General features: G+C 42.8%; 1 protein-coding gene across 1 annotated transcript; it reads left to right on the top strand.

The window, feature by feature from the left end:
* The first annotated feature begins 7,554 nt into the window (after positions 1-7,554).
* On the top strand, positions 7,555-13,580 carry LOC115596120 (transmembrane protein 121). The gene is made up of 2 exons (XM_030440924.1): positions 7,555-8,661; positions 8,962-13,580. Exon 2 carries the CDS (start codon positions 9,188-9,190, stop codon positions 10,136-10,138), a length of 951 nt encoding a protein of 316 aa, XP_030296784.1. The 5' UTR covers positions 7,555-8,661; positions 8,962-9,187; the 3' UTR covers positions 10,139-13,580.
* The last annotated feature ends 3,254 nt before the right edge of the window (positions 13,581-16,834 follow it).

Genomic DNA, 16,834 nt, shown 5'->3' with positions numbered 1-16,834 from the left:
TCGAGCACGCTGCTATCGTACATGCACTACACATGTGTGAAGACTGGCAGAGTAATACTTTTGCAAACAATAGGAGCATGCAAGATAAAGTTTCCCCAGCGGACTCAGCAAAGTTGATCTCATCAAGTGTAACCTCTCTATTCTAAGCAAACAAAGCAACAAGCACATGCACGGGGGCACACACACACACACACGATTCTGCCTCATTAAGCTAGCTAAGCAGTCGGCCCCGAGAAAGGTGAGCCAGGGCTGTGCAGTTTCTGCCATTTATAAACTACTTCCCCAAATTAGCCAGGTCCCCTGCGAGGAGAGTTGGGAAACATGCCACTGAAAATGTTCTTGTCGATGTGGATCAAGAAGCAACCCGGCTTACTGCTTTGAAAAGGAAGAAATGCAAAACTTGAATGAGCTGTGGTGTGATCGCATTATAATAGCCTCTTGTCCACAGTCGGCCCCGTCAGACCCTAATAATGCAAGAGGGTGCTCATCATCTGCTAGCATGAAGCTGATGTTTTGGGTTTTTGATACTTGGGATTCTTAAAGCTCTAAATCCTTTTTTCTAAACTCTTTTATCTCAGGGTATCTATTGTATCTCATGTTGGTAGTCCCCTCAGAGCTTGTGCATGCAAGTTAAGGAGAAAAGAAAACAACTGTTAAGAAAGTAGCGCCGCATGCAAAATTGCCTACGCACGTGGAATGTTTTTTTATTTTCTCTTTTAGTTATGATTGTGCACGGTTTAATTAATGCCAATGCATTTCTGTGTACAAATGCAACCTCGAGGGAGCATGCAAATATCCTTTATGGGTAAATGGCCACAACACAAACAGTCTGCATTCAATTAATCAGAATGAGTAAACCACAGGGAGGCCTGTGCAAACAGAAAATTCATCAATGATTTCAAGTCTAATCAGGCCGTAGACAAATCACTGTCCTACAGCGAGCCTGTTAGAGCACACCTCCGTAAGCTTATAGCATGTTGTTTATCTTTAAATTGATGACAATGCAGCAAATTTTTCAACAAAGATTTATGACTGAACAAAAAATCTGAAAAGGGGACCTGACGTGATACATTCTAGAGAGAAAGTCAGGGTCATTAATATTAACTGAGAACCTCTACAGTTTTATTTTCCGGCTCTCCCAATCTGTTTTGCTGTATAGTCGCTCAACGTCACTCTGTGTGCGGCTGTAGAGTCCATCAAAATGTATTCCATGACTCAGTATGAGAGTAGACAGGTTAACAAAAAGCCTTTCAGGGGAATGGGCTGCTTAATTAGCTCATCAAAACACGGCATCACAGAGTGACACTAACTCCAGTGCCTCTATCATCCCTTTATTTACTGTAAATAAAGGAAATTGCCTGTGAGAAGTGTGAGTGCCCTCAGTTTAACAGGAACACTGGAAATACTCATAGCATTACAAATTCATGTTTTGATGAAGTTTGGCTTAATCTTAAAGGGGTACTTTGTAGTTTTGGAGAAGAAATTCAAACTCAGAATTTACAATATTAATGAGGTAATAGTACGATCCATAACCGAGTAAACAAGCTGTTCTCCAAGGTCATTAAGATCCCCAGAACACAGTTTGAAGTTAGAAAGGGTCCCTCAATAAAAACAAGTATTGTGGTGCCATTTAAGGTCAGTTTGTTTGTTTGGGCATGAAAAATCAATCATCTTCCTCTTCTAAAGAAAATGTCTTCCTCAAAACTACATAGTGCACCTTTAAAGATGCAATAGAAATGTATATCCACCAAAATATGCAGTAGGTGCCAACAACTTTTCTCATCTGTTTTCGACCCAAATCTCCCTGTCCATCGGGATTTCCACAGCCTCTCATCCCACCGACTCGCCTTTTTGCATTTTCAGCTCCTCCGCAGTGGATCACGCTGCGATGAGTCACTGAACGATAGCCCTAACAGTTTGTTCTCAACACAAAAATGACAAAGCATCATTATAACAACGTTATGTCTTACGGTGACATATCAGCTCTTAAGTTTTTTGTTGGACCTCGCCTCTAATGAGCTCACTCACATCCATAGTCCGAGGATGTGACTGATTATTGTGCTCCTGACAGGACACCATAAGCTTTGTCATTAATATGGATGGATAACACTTAATGCTACTGTCACAGCTGTCAGCAGATTTTGTTTTTACTAAATACTTAAGCACTGGCCTAGATAAAACACCCACACTCCTCCTACAGAGATAAAAGAAAAGTCAAGGGAGGAATTTATTAATTTCCATTTTAATTTTTAAAAAAAGTTCTCTGACATAAATCCTCCGATGTCTCAATTCATCAGTGATGTCAAGTGAGTGAACTCTTTCTCTTTGTCTCAGGGTCTTTGTGCTGGACAGGCGGCGGCTGGAAGTATTATTTACATGCGGCCCAAACCCATGTGTCACACCTATCAAAGGTATTATGAGCCATGAGTGATGATGTAGTGCTTTGTCAACCCTCCCTACCTTTTCTCACACGGGCTTATATAAAAAACAAATCTGTGCTCGTGAGGCCTGATCATAAGCTCTGTCACTCACTGTCTTTTCTGTGTATGGTTGCATCAGGAGAGATGTAAGCACTGCCTCATTTTATTATATAACAACTTCACTTGAACTTTAGGTTTTGAGCCTTTTAAGGGAATCCACTGAATGCTTTTGCAAGTAAGTCTTTGTGTTTCTTTCTCTCTCTCTGTGTGGCCATAAGGTTTTGGAATGCATAAATTGGTGACACTTCAATAAGGTACACACACAAATGTGAATTGTTACTGAGGAGCGAGTAAGAAATGAATCAGGAACAACTTGATAGTTAATGAATTACTAATGAGTAATTCCTGAATAAGTGTTGATGAGTTACTGAAGAACAGACTGGGAGATACTTCAATGAATCATTAGATAATGAGTAGCTCATAGATATCTGGGAATCGACATATTGACCACTTTCTTCATGAGCTGTTGTTTAGTAATAACCTCCTGACTTGAAGGTAAAACAAAGTGATTAAGGAATGAGTATTATTCTACTCTACTCTACTGGGTATCTACTGAGTATTATGTTTTACTTTACTTGAAGGTACACAAAAAAGTATTATTAGTTACATAAAGAGTAACTACTGATTAAGTAACCAGTATTTAATGAGTCTATCGGGTAACTACACATGATATTGTTTCACTCTATTTGAAGGTACACAAAAAGTGATTAACTAGTATTTAATTAGTCTATTGGATAACTACACAGCAAGTTGTTTCACTCTACTTTAAGGCACAACACTAAAACAGAAACTAATGATTCAGTAATTAGTCACTAGCGAGTCATCACTTGCTCATGCCAATCAGTGGGTGGCTGGAAGTGAATCAGGAACAATTCATGAAGAAAGTGGTCAGTGTGCTATTCACTGAAACATATAAACTAATCACAAGTCGATTAAATTGATTTATTTAAGTCATCTTTACCTACGAGATAGTCCTGAAATAACAGTTATTCATGATATACTGATTAATGATTCATGAATTAGCAAGTAGTACCTGATTCATTCCTGACTCAGTCTTCAGTGACTGCTCACATTTTCTGTAGCATATTTTAAAGCGTTACCCATAAATTGTATACTAAAATGTCTCTCAGTTTCCTAAAGGTGGTGATAATGTGACAATCATTCTCACTTTCTCCGTGTTGCATCCACGGCCCACCCACATGGGACTCTGAACAAGATCAATTGAATGCAAATACCGTTAGATCTGGGCCTGCTTTGTAGTCATCAATCCCCGCTAAAAGCCGTTGACGAGCCTTTGTCTCATTTTTGGCCTGATGTTATGTCAAATATAGCAAACTCGTACCAGCAGACATCTTTTCTTTTTTTTACCCTCCTTGTTAGCGACAGTTAAATATCAGAGCTACAGGGGCCAGAATGACCTCTTCCAGCGTGGGTGTCTGGTCAGCAGTGGGGTGGATATAGGGCAGTCTGACCCGCCCCTCGTTCTAATCTAATAGCCCCATGGGGAGCAGCTTAGCCTGTCCACTTCATGTTTCCCATTCGGTGGTTAGAGTCCTGATGGGGATGTTTAAGGATGGGAAGCCTTAACGCCCCCATTTGTTTTCCTGTAGGTAATCGATGGCAGACTCAGGGTTACAGCTAATGTGATTTATGTGTCCTATTTCCACTGTTATGCCTCATGTACAAATTGTCTTTGGTGATGTAAATTCTCCAATCTTTTCACAACTTGCTGACACTGAATCCCGGCTGCCAAACCCGAGCAATTAATCCACGTTTGTGTCCAATGGCTTTTTTCTCCCCCCCCCCCCCCGCCAGTAACAACACCTGCAAATCATATTATTATGAATGTTGACGCACTGAAACTTGATTCTCGGTAATGACGACAATCGCAGAGACAAAGATAGAAACATTTCACCTACATTCCTTGACTAAATGTGGTGACACGTTCCGTGGTAATCCTAATTGGCGGGTGTTTTCTGTTTGGATTTCCTGTGGCACAGCACAGTGAAATTAATTATGCCTCCCTGTTGACTTTTAAGTAAATCATCTGTAGTCTAAACACAAAGGAAATCAAATCAGCCTATTCATTCTGTGATGCGTACCCTTGTAATTATGCCTCTACCTGCAGCTCTTAAGTGTACATTAATATCTTGTCTCTGTCTCGCTCTGGGGGAACACAGATGCAATAAACAGAAAAGTACAGAAAAACACTCATCAAAAGGGCATAAAGCCATGTATTTGTAACAGGTAACCTGATACAACGGCTGTCTACTGAGTGTGAAGAAGAAAATAGGAGCGGTGGATGGTGAGAACGCTGCTACAAACACTAAGCACAAAGGGGAGACGAAGAATAAGCTGCTGATTGAACCGGCAATTGCAATCAGTAAAAAACTGCACTCGAAAGCTGAATTCTCTTGCTAAGATGGCAAAGTGTATTTAGTTTTTTCCCTCCCACAGCAATGTTTAGACAACATATTTTTGTGGGTTATTTAAGCTGAGTTCAAGGTGCAGCTCGCAGTCTTGGATTTCTCCCATGATATCCTTTCTGACAAAATGAGAAAACATGTTTCTCAAGCTGCTGCACTCGGTTGTCAAGGGAACATTACAGAAAAATGGAAGCTTGTTCCGAGAAAGCGTGCTCAAATATTTGCATAAAGGCAAATACCACATTTAAAGGCAAAGCGATGGAACTGAACATTTGGTTTCTCAAAAAAAATAAAATAATAACTTTTACTCTATCTCTAAAGATGAGGGAGCCAAGGCGTACAAGCCACTCCAAGGCTCCCTCACTTCAAGGCTTCTGATTGTTTTCTGTCGATGCTTTATGTTATAGAGAATGCAGCTGGCGTTCTTTATCATCCGCTATCTGCTGTGTGTTAGTCCGCCTGGAGCTGAACAGTGATGAAGCAGCGTCCCTGTCCGGGAGCCAAGGACAGTCCCCTGTTGGAGGCAGAGCAGAGCCTGATGGACGAAGGAGAGGGGGCAGAAGAGGACAGACAAGACTCCTGGATGTACTTCAGTCGCCTCATGTTGGTGTAACAGTTTAATTACATTAATCAAGACTGATCACTGTGGCACAAACAAATTGTTAAAAAAAACAAAAAAAAAAAACCCTGTGCATAAATCAGCTTCATCTAAAAGAGAGAATACCCTTAAGAGACGGTGATGTGATTTCCTCTCCGCTCATGAATTTATAAACACACAGTGAAGGGAGACAAAAGGGGAAATGCTGACTGGTATAAATGAAGATTATCAGCAGATGTGATTAAAGTCCGAGCCCAGGTTGACTGTCCTTTTTTTAATGGAGGGGCTAACATAGTCTCGGACGCCATTGTATATCACAAAAGGCTTGTAAATTAAGATATGAATGATAGATAAGTGGATGAGAAGTGGGAGGAATAACAATATGAACGGGAGCGGTGCCCTGTTGCTTACTTTAGGGGGAGTTAAACTATTAAGACCACAGTGCTGCCTCCTCGTGTGGCAGACAAGCTGTCCGCTCAGTTACAATTACTATCTGGCCGTTTAGCTGATGCCGTTACCCAGAGTGACTCTGAGCAAAAGGGTGAGCAGGAAGCGGTTTAGTGTCCGGCTCAAGGACATGCAGCTGTTAACGGCCACGCTTGCCTGTCATGGGGATCGGACCTGTGTGACCTTTCGCCAATGTAGAAACCGCTGTCTCTAACAAGCTGTTAAATGTGTTGCAATAACATTTCAGTACCGGTTGGTATTTAATGGAAGGCTGCCATGTGTTTTATAACGACTGTCGAGGTGTAAAAAAAATGTTGTGGAAGGAAGAGCAACTTCACAATTTGCAAAGGGAGATATTATTCATCGCTCCTCTCAAAATGGTCAATAAATCCAGAGGAAGTAGTCAATAAGAAAGCAGCTCAGTCTCACTTGACTTCATTTTTCAGCCTCCATATGCCTCCATGATGAAGGCATGATAGAAGTCGTAAAACAGCCGCGATGGCCTCTGCCTGTCGGCTGATCCACAGCTGCTAAATCTGCGACCAAATCCATTCATGCCTGCGAAAATTTGCATGATTGCAATTATGTTTAGTCGTCATTACACAGTTGGGTGAAAAGTGCAGCCACACCGCTTAGAAAACCAATACTTTGACTCTTCAATAATGGCGATTCATGACATGAGCAGTAAATGGCTTCATACTGTAGCAGTGAAAGCCACGTGGTTCCTCTGAGGAAGGATTAGCGCTAATTGGCCCAGCTGGATAAACAAAACTGGTGGTGTTAGCACGCTTTCGAATGGCAGAGCAAACACGCCAACCTTTTCCTACCTTTATAAATTTCTGCATAAGTATTATCTCTCACAGCCCAGGCATTATTACATCTCGGAAGATAAAAATGTTCCCTTGACATTTAGTTCCACCCCGCACATCTCCTGCTCCTGTTTTTTTCTCTCCTCATCTTGTCACTCTGCCTCCTCATCTCATTTTTTTTTTCTTTTTTTGCGCTGTCCCTCCCTATCTCCCCCTTACCCCTCATCTCTTTTGGTCCCTGGCCCCATCTCAGGCTCCTGATTCACTGCTCTGTCAGTAGATCAATAGAAAGGCTCTCTGTCAGGAGGAGCCACTGTGTGCCTCACCCCCTCACACACCTCCCCCGCCCCCCCTCCATGTCTCCCAAGACTGCAGACACACAGCCTGCTGGGAAGCTGGCTTTCTACATCCCATACTGGAGAGCATCTTCTCCACTCCCCCCCTCCACCACCACCTTTTTCCTTGTTTCCGTATTGCTTTCCATCTCTGCACCTCGAACTCGATGGAGGGGAGGAACAAAAAAACCAAACAAAATAATGTACGGCACCCTAATGGGCCCCTCAAAGAAGAAGGAAACCAGGATATTTTTTTTTTCCTGGGAGCTAAAAAAGAAACAGCCAGAGAAAATAGGATATCAGCACAAGACACAATGTGAGAAGAAGAGAGGGATGTGAAGAGTTGGGGGGGGAAACAGGGTAAGGGAGAGAAGTTGTGCATTCAGCTAAGCTGCAAAAGGCTGGCTCGTCCTCCCTCCCTCCCTCCCTCACTCCCTGCCTTTCCCCACCCCCTGGAAAAGTCACTCTCTCTCTCTCTCTCTCTCTCTCTCTCTTCGTACCTCTTTTCTCTCTCCCTGGCTCTGCAGCTGTGGTCTGCTGAGCGTCACCTCCACACAGCAAGTGCCTTTACTTGAGCTGAAGAGGGAGAAGGGAGAGGAGGGTGTCTGCGAGAGAGAGAGAGAGAGAGAGAGAGAGAAGAAGAAGAAGAAATCTCAGGAGTGTCTGAACGCATCTCTCAGACTTTCACACAGAGGACTCAGAAGTGCACAGAGACAGACGAGCAGAGGCAAACGGCGTCGGAGTATCACAGCGCTGGTGGTGCTGGCAGGGCACGCTGAGTGGAGGCAGGGAAATCCACTGGCGTTGTTGATCCTGGTGTCCCTGGCAAAAAAAAAAAGCTGCTCGGGCAGGAGAGAGACAAAACGGCGCGACAGCCAGGATCTCGCCAGGGGGACAGCATTTCACAGCGACAACGAAGCGTGGAGACAGCTGAAAACTGCACACGCACACACGCACACAGCTGAGCGGGGAAGGACACTTAGTCGCACGTTGCATTTAAAAGATTCACTCCAGCCTTTTCTTCTCCTCCTGAAACTTACAAAGGAAGACAGATTGTAAATGTCACCTTTACTCGTCCATGGATGCCGGATGACCAAGAGGAAAACTTCCGGAGAGGAGATTCTTTTTTAAGCAGGACTTACTGCAGAGATTTTTTCCACTGAGAATAACTTTCTTTTTTTTGGGGGGGGGGGGGGAGTTGGGAGGTTTAAACCCTCTATCTAAGCACACCACAGAGAATAACCTCTATTCTTAGTTGCAGGAACTGAGAGCGTTCTTCGGGACCATTAAGATGCCTCCTCCAGATTCAGTCTGAGCAGTAAGTGGATTATCACGGCAATATTTTGGGATTTCTTTTTCGCCTGAGAAAAAAAAGAAGAAGAAGACGAAGAAGAGAGAAATATATCCATGACTGGTGGATTTACGTCTGTCAGAGAAGGAAAGGATCCCGTACGTTTTCTCCTCTCCCCCCTGTGGATTACAGATGGGCTTTGTGATCTCCCAGTGCAGTCTCATGGATGATCGCTCGCTGCCAGTCATTAGGATAAAGTACAAAGAGGGACACAAGTGAGTATTCAGCTGGATTTTTATCTCCCAAGGCTTAAGCTTGTATGAAAACAAGGGTGTCGGAAGTGAATCTGTGATGAGAACACATCGCCGCAGCTTTTTCTTTTTTCTCTCTTTTAGTAACAGTGAAAATGTAACTCACTGATTTTCCTGCTGTGTTTAATGAATGATCATCAGGGTGTGAACGTAAGACACGCATCCTGAGATTTTTCTAATTCTGGCAATAGTGAACCTGTATGTTTACAAACCATTTGCCAATGAACATAATTTACTAAATGAGGAGTACTGTCTACCCGGCAGGTGGCTTGGGCACGAGCGGAGATTGATTGAAGTGATCTGTGTGAATCCTATTAATGCATCTTGGATTCTGGCCAAGGCAAAAGCAATGGAGGGGAACACTGCTGTCTAGCAGCACTATCTGATCTGCCTCCTCACTGGACAAACTGAGCACCCTCTGCACTCCCTCTTCAACAACAGTCCTCCTCCTCCTCCTCCTCCTCCTCCTCCTCCTCTCGCCTAGGCAAGGATGGTACCTCCACCTCCCACCAACAAGCCCCACGTGTGCCTTTCCACCATCCTGATTATGAGCAGCATGGCGCTGATTGATGCCTACCTGGTGGAGCAGAACCATGGACCACGCAAGATCGGCATCTGCATCATGGTGATGGTGGGAGACATCTGCTTCCTGATAGTCTTGCGTTACGTTGCGGTGTGGGTGGGCGCCGAGGTACGCACAGCCAAGAGGGGCTACGCCATGATCCTCTGGTTCCTTTACATCTTTGTGCTGGAGATCAAGGTCTACTTTGTGTATCAAAACTACAAGGCGGACAGGAAGAGCTTGGACGCCCTGGCGAGGAAAGCATTGACGTTGCTGCTGTCCATTTGCATCCCAGTGCTGTTTGTGGTGCTGGTCGCGATCGATCACATGGAGTACGTTCGGGCCTTCAAGAAGCGCGAGGAGATCCGTAATCGTCTCTTCTGGGTGGTGGTGGACTTGCTGGACATACTGGACATCCAAGCCAACCTGTGGGAGCCCCAAAAGAAGGGGCTTCCGTTGTGGGCGGAGGGCCTGATGTTCTTTTACTGCTACATCCTGCTGCTGGTGCTGCCCTGCGTGTCCTTGAGCGAGATCAGCATGCAGGGCATCAACATCGTGCCCCACAAGATGCTCCTGTACCCCATCCTCAGCTTGGTCACTATCAACATCATCACGCTCTTCATCCGCGGGGGAAACATGATCCTGTACAGGGACGCCAGGGTATCGGGGATCCTGATAGGAAAGAACATCTTGGCTATCATCCTAAAGACCTGCAGCTTCGTGCAGTACAGGAGACAGTTGCAGAACGCCTCTCCTGCCTTCGGGGTCGAGCTGCAGAAAAACTCGGTGGCCCACGCTCGCCCCGCCCCCACCCCTCCTCAAGTGGTCATGCAGGACCAGACGCCCCTCCCTGAGGTGACCACGTGCGAGCACACATGACAGAATGGCGGGGTGAATCCTGGAGTTGTCCATGTGAATATACATGACCCTCAGGACGCTGGCAGGGCACAAAGAACACACCTGATCTCCACTGGCACATAAGACACTGCACACGCTTATAGCGAGCATAGAGCAGTGCTGTATCCAAAGCTGTCATGGTGCAAAGTACAGTCTCACTTGTGACTTTGGTAAAGCATTTCCTCCTCGATGAATTAAGTTTACTGTGTATTTTTTCTAATTGTACAAAAGAAAAAAAAAAAAAAAGGCTGTTACTGCAAGATTAGAGGATATATTTTTGAACTGTGTGTTGCATTCTAATCTTAAACTTAAGGGTCCGTGTGCTGTGGTGTGTATTTCTGTTGCTCGGATGTTTGTAGTAGTGGGGGGCTTTATCACGAGCAACCAGTGAGAGAATCCAAGTTAATGAGAATGAAAAATAAGAGTTAAAGCTTTCTCTTGAAAGAAGTGTGTTTTTATATGTGATTCTTTGATAAAGTATTGTGTACAAGATAAAGGCCTCCCTGCTCTTTCATAAAGTTCTTGGACCCTCTGAGTATGTTTCACATTTCAATTCAAATTCATCACGTGTTGTCTCATTGACCTGGGTTAAAAGGGAAAAGAAAAGAAAAGAAAAGCTCTGGTTCAATCTATAATTAGAGACTACTTAATTGCAGAAGTGGTGCCTTTGCAATGTCATTCATCTTGAGCGTGATCGTTAAAATCGAGGCCTCTTATTTTTTGGAGCAAGGAAATAAATTCTCTCTGCGGTTATGAGCAGTTTGATCACTGCAAAGCGGTGCCTACGGTGCCGTAGTCACAGGACAGAATACACAGCCAAAGGGCAACGCTGCGGATGGATAAATGATTCCCAAATAAGGAAAACCTGTTTAATATCCTCCTCAGGCGCTCGGTGCCTATCTGTGCTTGTGCTGAGAGGCAAATCTTTGTAAGCACTGTCATTTTGTTCTTCACACACAAAAGGACAAAATGGATACTCTGGTCCAGTGATGTGAATCCAAACAACAGCCAAGAAAACATCACGTCTTCTAATATGACAAATCTCTCCCTGTCTCGAGCAATCTTTTCCCTCTCTGTCACCACCAGTTGAGTCAGAGCCGGAGTTTCTTTTCTCTTTTGCTTTTCAGTAACAGACGTTTCAGTATCTACTGAAAAACTAAAAAACCAAACAAAAATTGAGAGTAAATGTCAAAAGCAGGAAAAAGGGCACTGAGAATTATGTTTGCTCGAAGGATGATTTTTGGGTGGGTCACTGGTAACACAGAGATGCAAAGACTGAACAATGAGGTCTCACAGTATGATTACCTGGCACAGTTTCCAAAACACAATTACTACATTTTTTACAATAGGTCCACTCTCTTGTACTCGGGTTACTTCCCTTTGCATAATGTCTCTCTCGCCACTGACTGCATAATGTAGGCCGATTGGCTGTCCAGGTTTGTTAAAACCCTGAGAGTGCAGAAGCTGGTCCAACATTTTCATCCGGCACAATTACAGGAAGGTGGCAACTTAGTGTGGCACAAACCTTCACACTGAGACTGCTGTAGCTAGCGTTATTTTTCAGTGCTGATGGCTTTTAAAGTTACACCATCAGCAATTTAGACACAGTTGGATTGTATTGTTTTTACAGAACAGTGGCAATAAAAAAGAACATCTGTCCCTTCAAGTTATACTGAATTCAGTTAATGTGATGAACAATGAGGGACACAATGTAAAAACTACTGTAAGCACAGCTTCGTTCTCATGCATTCTACCAACAGTCTTGACTCTGTTAATGGTGTGAAAGCATTAAGGCCATTCTCCTTTTACTTAAAAAAAAAAAAAGACTTCCCTTTAAGAAGAAGGGAGAGCATACAGTACAGGAGAGTAGACTGTATCGACTGGAGCTGTTGGTGAAGCAGAAAATGTGAGTATGAAAATTCAACCAGCAGCACTCTGTTTATAAGAGGAACACATCTGTTGCACTTATAGATACAAAGATTCCCTTCAGGGTCGAAAAAGGGCTCGCATACATCTGTCCCAGCATGCAATGCATGGAGGGCTGAGAAACCCCCTGAATAGGTCAGCGGGCAACTGCAGAGCTAACAAACAGAGAAGTACACTCTTTCTGATTGACTGATTAATTGATTTTGTTTTGGTGATTAAAAATAAATCGATGAAAGGAAGAAAGGAAGAAAGAAAGAAAGAAAGAAAGAAAGAAGAAAGAAAGCATGTTATAAATACATATACATGCATAACCAAATCTGATTTACATCTACTGCAAATATACATAATGTATGTCCTCATCCATAATGTCTATTACATATAGTGTACACAAATGCATAAACAAGTACAAAAGAACAAAGATGACTGAGGAGGTGTAAACTGAAGCTTACAGCTCAACGGTTATGACTCCTCACGACATCTGAGTGTCTGTCGTTCATGAGATCCATGTATTCTGACTGTGTGAGGAAAAAATAGCGTTCATGGGAAAACACAGTGGGGAGAACATTATGCACACCTATGTTCAGATTCAACCATAGGTCTCTGTTGCTACGTGACAACTGAGATATCCTGCAAATGCACATTCTCATCCATCCCAACTCTCGTGTGCACTTTAAAGAGAGACACAACAGGTGAAAACACCATTGTATCATGTACTTGTAAATTGTGAGATATGGGGCTGTATTCCTTCCATCACATGGCACCAGCAAAGTGTCTTAAAATATACATTTAGGTGTTCATCTAACATCAGATTTTTCTCCTGGAAATGTATGCAAATTAGCTACTTTTTAATTTGATAACGCATCATTTAGATATTCAAACCAAAAATTTCAGGAAACAAATAACTATCTTAAAGCAACATTATGAAGAAACTGGCATTTTGTGCAATTTGGTGTCCCCCATCTTCTGAGTGCAACACCACTGTCATGAGTACAAAGGTCCCAGGTCTGTAGCTATAATAGTATAGTAATAATATAATAATAGTAATGTAGGAGCTAACTATAAACAAAACACATTACATCATAACAGTGTTATGTGTTGAAAACCCCATTCACGCTGTTACAAGACACTGTGCCATCAACATGATTCTGAAGCTGTTATTTTATGGTTTAAAAAAAAGTTAAATATTGTTGCTTTAAGGTATAGGTGATCAATGTAGGAAGTGTCATGGTGATCTATATTAGCTGAAATGTCAAACCAATCCGCTGTCGTGTCCTTAAAGGTTAATTCCACCAATTTTAAACATTGATGTCTGTTTATTAGTCTTGACTAAGTTTGACTGCATATGTAGAAAGAGTAGTGTAACGCCTTTTGTGGCTCCAGAGGAAGCCGCATGTGATCAAGTGAATTGCATCCAGTGATGTCACTCATTTGCTAAGTTGCATCGTCTGTAATTTTTGTGCCAGGTTTTGAAAAGGACAAATAAAATGGAATAAAAGGCGCTGTGGTGATTTCGATCTTTTTGCAATTAGCCACTAAGTGGCATCACTGGAGACAATTTATCGGATTCCTCTGGAGCCACAAAAGGCTTTCTACTGCTTTTTTCACTCCCCAAGACCTGTAAAAATGTATGGAATTAACCTTTTAATGTTGGACATGTAACATGCGTGCATATGTTAATACAGACATAAACGAATGAACTCATTCTTGCTTCACTCACTGTGCAGTATGTAGGTTCTTTAGCCTGTTAAGTCAAACATGAGTAGAATATCAGTATACCTGTGTGTGTGTGTGTGTGTGTGTGTGTGTGTGTGTGTGTGTGTACCTGATGTTAAGATGTCTGGCAACATTTATAAATGTTGTCCCTGTTCATCAACATTTGTTTAAACAACATCTGTTTTTAGTATCTACACTGAATATGCACTGGTCATATCATTATGTTTCCATCATATACAAATGGGTTAAAGAACAAAGATCCACTCCTCTGGAAGCCACAAGTGTGCCTTCGGGCAGTCACCCAAACCAATCTACCACGCAGCCTCCCACCCCACCGCACATCACCCTTACCGCACTGCCAGATCCTGAATGAATGTTGCATTCATCCAGATGACCATGTTTTTATTTATTTATTTATTTATTTTTTGCTTTGCACTCTCAAAATGTTAATAAACTGGGGAGGCTGCTGGATGCACCTCCACACTTACCACATTAACACTGACAAAGCGATCGGTGCCAAGCGAGCAAGACGAACGGCTGCAGTAAATTCACAGCCCGACCTTCGGCAGTCTTGGATGGCAACAGAGCCGGGAAACAAATGTTTTTTTCATGGGAGGCATGTTGGAGCGTGAGGAGAAACAAACCAGTACGGAAAATTAATGCTCATCAAGTATTGATTGTCTTGTCTGGAGGGTAACTGATTTTAGAGGTAAAAAAAAGAGCCCTCTCTAAAAACAAACAGGGTTTTTTTCCTCTTTTTTAGAGGAAGCATCACAGAGAAGCATGCAGTGCTGCTGTACTGAGTGTAGTTAATGCCTCTCTGTGATGCTGTAAGTTAAAGCTCTGTGCATCTTTCAAACAGTGAAGCGGTCAGATCACATGCTAATGAATGCTTTAATCTAACATTTGGATGCTGTGCACATGGGCAAAGCACAAAAAGGTTGGAAAGTTATTCCGCAGAGTCTCAAACTTATCTAATTCTCTTAAACCTGCCATACACATTTTCCAAGCACGTGCACATTAGCTCTGGGCAACATTTAACATCCTTGAACAATTTTGCTGAACACTCACAATTATCTCTTCCCGAGTCCAAACACTTGCACTCAATCACCGAATTACAGCCAGTGTAATTACAACAACAGTCCCCTCACATATACCCTTAGACACGCGTGTTTGCACTTTACGAGAGGAGATCTGCATGCAGAGACGCTATTAGATCGAACAGGGATGGTCTCACTATCTCGCTCACGCACGGCTCGTTGAGGATTGGCAACAGCCGTAAAGTGGGAACTCGACGGAGGATCAAACATGTGACTCACAGCTACAGTATGATCTTCCTAATAATCAGGTCACTCAGCTGGACTGCCAGCTACTTTCCGTCGAGCCGACGGGGAGCCCAGGTGTAGGAGATGAGAGCCAGTCGCTCCGAGCGCTGTGAAGTGCTGAATGTAAATGTGAATTATGGAGAGGTGTTTCAATATTTAAACTTGCTGGCAGTTTCTGGAGATTTAGCATTTAAATCCGAGCAGTTCTGCAAGTTTTCGAACAGGCGTTGTTGACCTATAAAAGATTCAGATGGTTTACGAGTCTCTCGGTTGCTTACAGGGCTTTTTCTCAAGCACCCATTTATATGTAAAGGATTTTGTCAAGTCCCTAAAGACCTAAAAAAAACATTTGCTGTGTGTAATACCTATCGCTGGGGGAACATATTGATCACTACATGTCTGTGACTGTTTTCATTTATTTGGTGAAGCACTTGAATTCACTCAGCCTGCGAGCGAATGTAAAAAGACGATTAACAGAGAGGGTTTTTTTTCATTCCATGTTCACGTTGGGCCTTTGTTAAAGCTACCCGTTGAAATCATTTCACCTTGTGGCAGGAGGCGTACTGGTCGCCTGCAGTCGGTGAAGTGTGCTCTATAACACCTGTCACTCATTTTGACGAGCCCTTGTAACAGCATCTAACCCAAGGCTGAGGGAAGTGCCACTGAAAAAAGCCACCGTGGGCGTTAAAGAAACAGATGGTGTGTGCAGGCAGATTTTAAGAGAAACAGCAGTGATTTCTTACCGCTGTCCACTATTGTTGCCATGACCTGCCTGTGCTACATGCCCACAGAACAGCCCACGGCAAATGGACTCCAGCCCAAAGTGTCCAGGATTTCATTGAGAAACAAGTCCGTAATGCTATTTTTATATTGGCGTGGGCCAGAGTTAGAGTTACTGTCCAATTTTTCATTCTAATGAGCTAAATCTGGCATTGTAATTCTTCCACAGCATGCTGCTGGCGTGACGGTGGCTACAGCCAAATTATGACTGAACATTCATTGTTGGTTGGAGGTGGTTCTCAGCTGGGTTCTGAAAGATTAAATGGGGCCTCACAGAGGAGAAGGGGTATCCCACACAATGAGTACTGGAGCAACCCTGTGTAAAAGACACTGTGCTCTGAAATAGTTAGTATTTAGCTAAAAATGTGAATTGACTTTCATGTAGGGTGTCCAGTACAGTTGACAGATATTTGGAGACCATTTTGTAAACATGTTCCAATGATCAGGTGTTCGATCTCCAAGGCCCTGTCCACAGTTTCTGTTGATTTTTGTCTCTGTTTCTCGTTGTCATTGACATAGTGCACCATTAAAAATAAAGTTTAGGTCTCTTCAAATTTTTTAGTAAGTACCTGTTACAACGGTTTATTTCTGGGGGAGGTTTTCCTTACTTCGGGGGTTAGTGGTTTGAAGATGTTGTGCACTGTACAGATTGTAAAGCCTGCGGAAACTTTTATTCTCATAATAAGGGTGAGGGTTAGGGTTAAACCAAATGAGGTGTCAGAAAAAACATTATCCAGATTTTTAAATCCCTTATTTACACTTGAATAGTTTTGTTCAACAACAATATTAAACACTCTTTGGGTTTTGTCTAGAGTTTAGACCAAAGATCACAGAAAAAAAAGATGCTCAAGAAAAATATCCATGGTATCTAGTGAAAAGAATTTCATAAAAAAGATACTTTTTATTTGTGCAGTTTTCTGAGAATTAAAGGGAT

This window comes from Sparus aurata, chromosome 15 (genome assembly GCF_900880675.1).
Source record: "Sparus aurata chromosome 15, fSpaAur1.1, whole genome shotgun sequence".
Lineage (NCBI taxonomy): Eukaryota > Metazoa > Chordata > Actinopteri > Spariformes > Sparidae > Sparus > Sparus aurata.
This window is presented reverse-complemented; position numbering and strand designations above follow the sequence as displayed.

Excerpts from the sequence above, each read along its gene's own strand:
- LOC115596120 (XM_030440924.1), top strand. The coding sequence starts at position 9,188 with ATGGTACCTCCACCTCCCACCAACAAGCCCCACGTGTGCCTTTCCACC.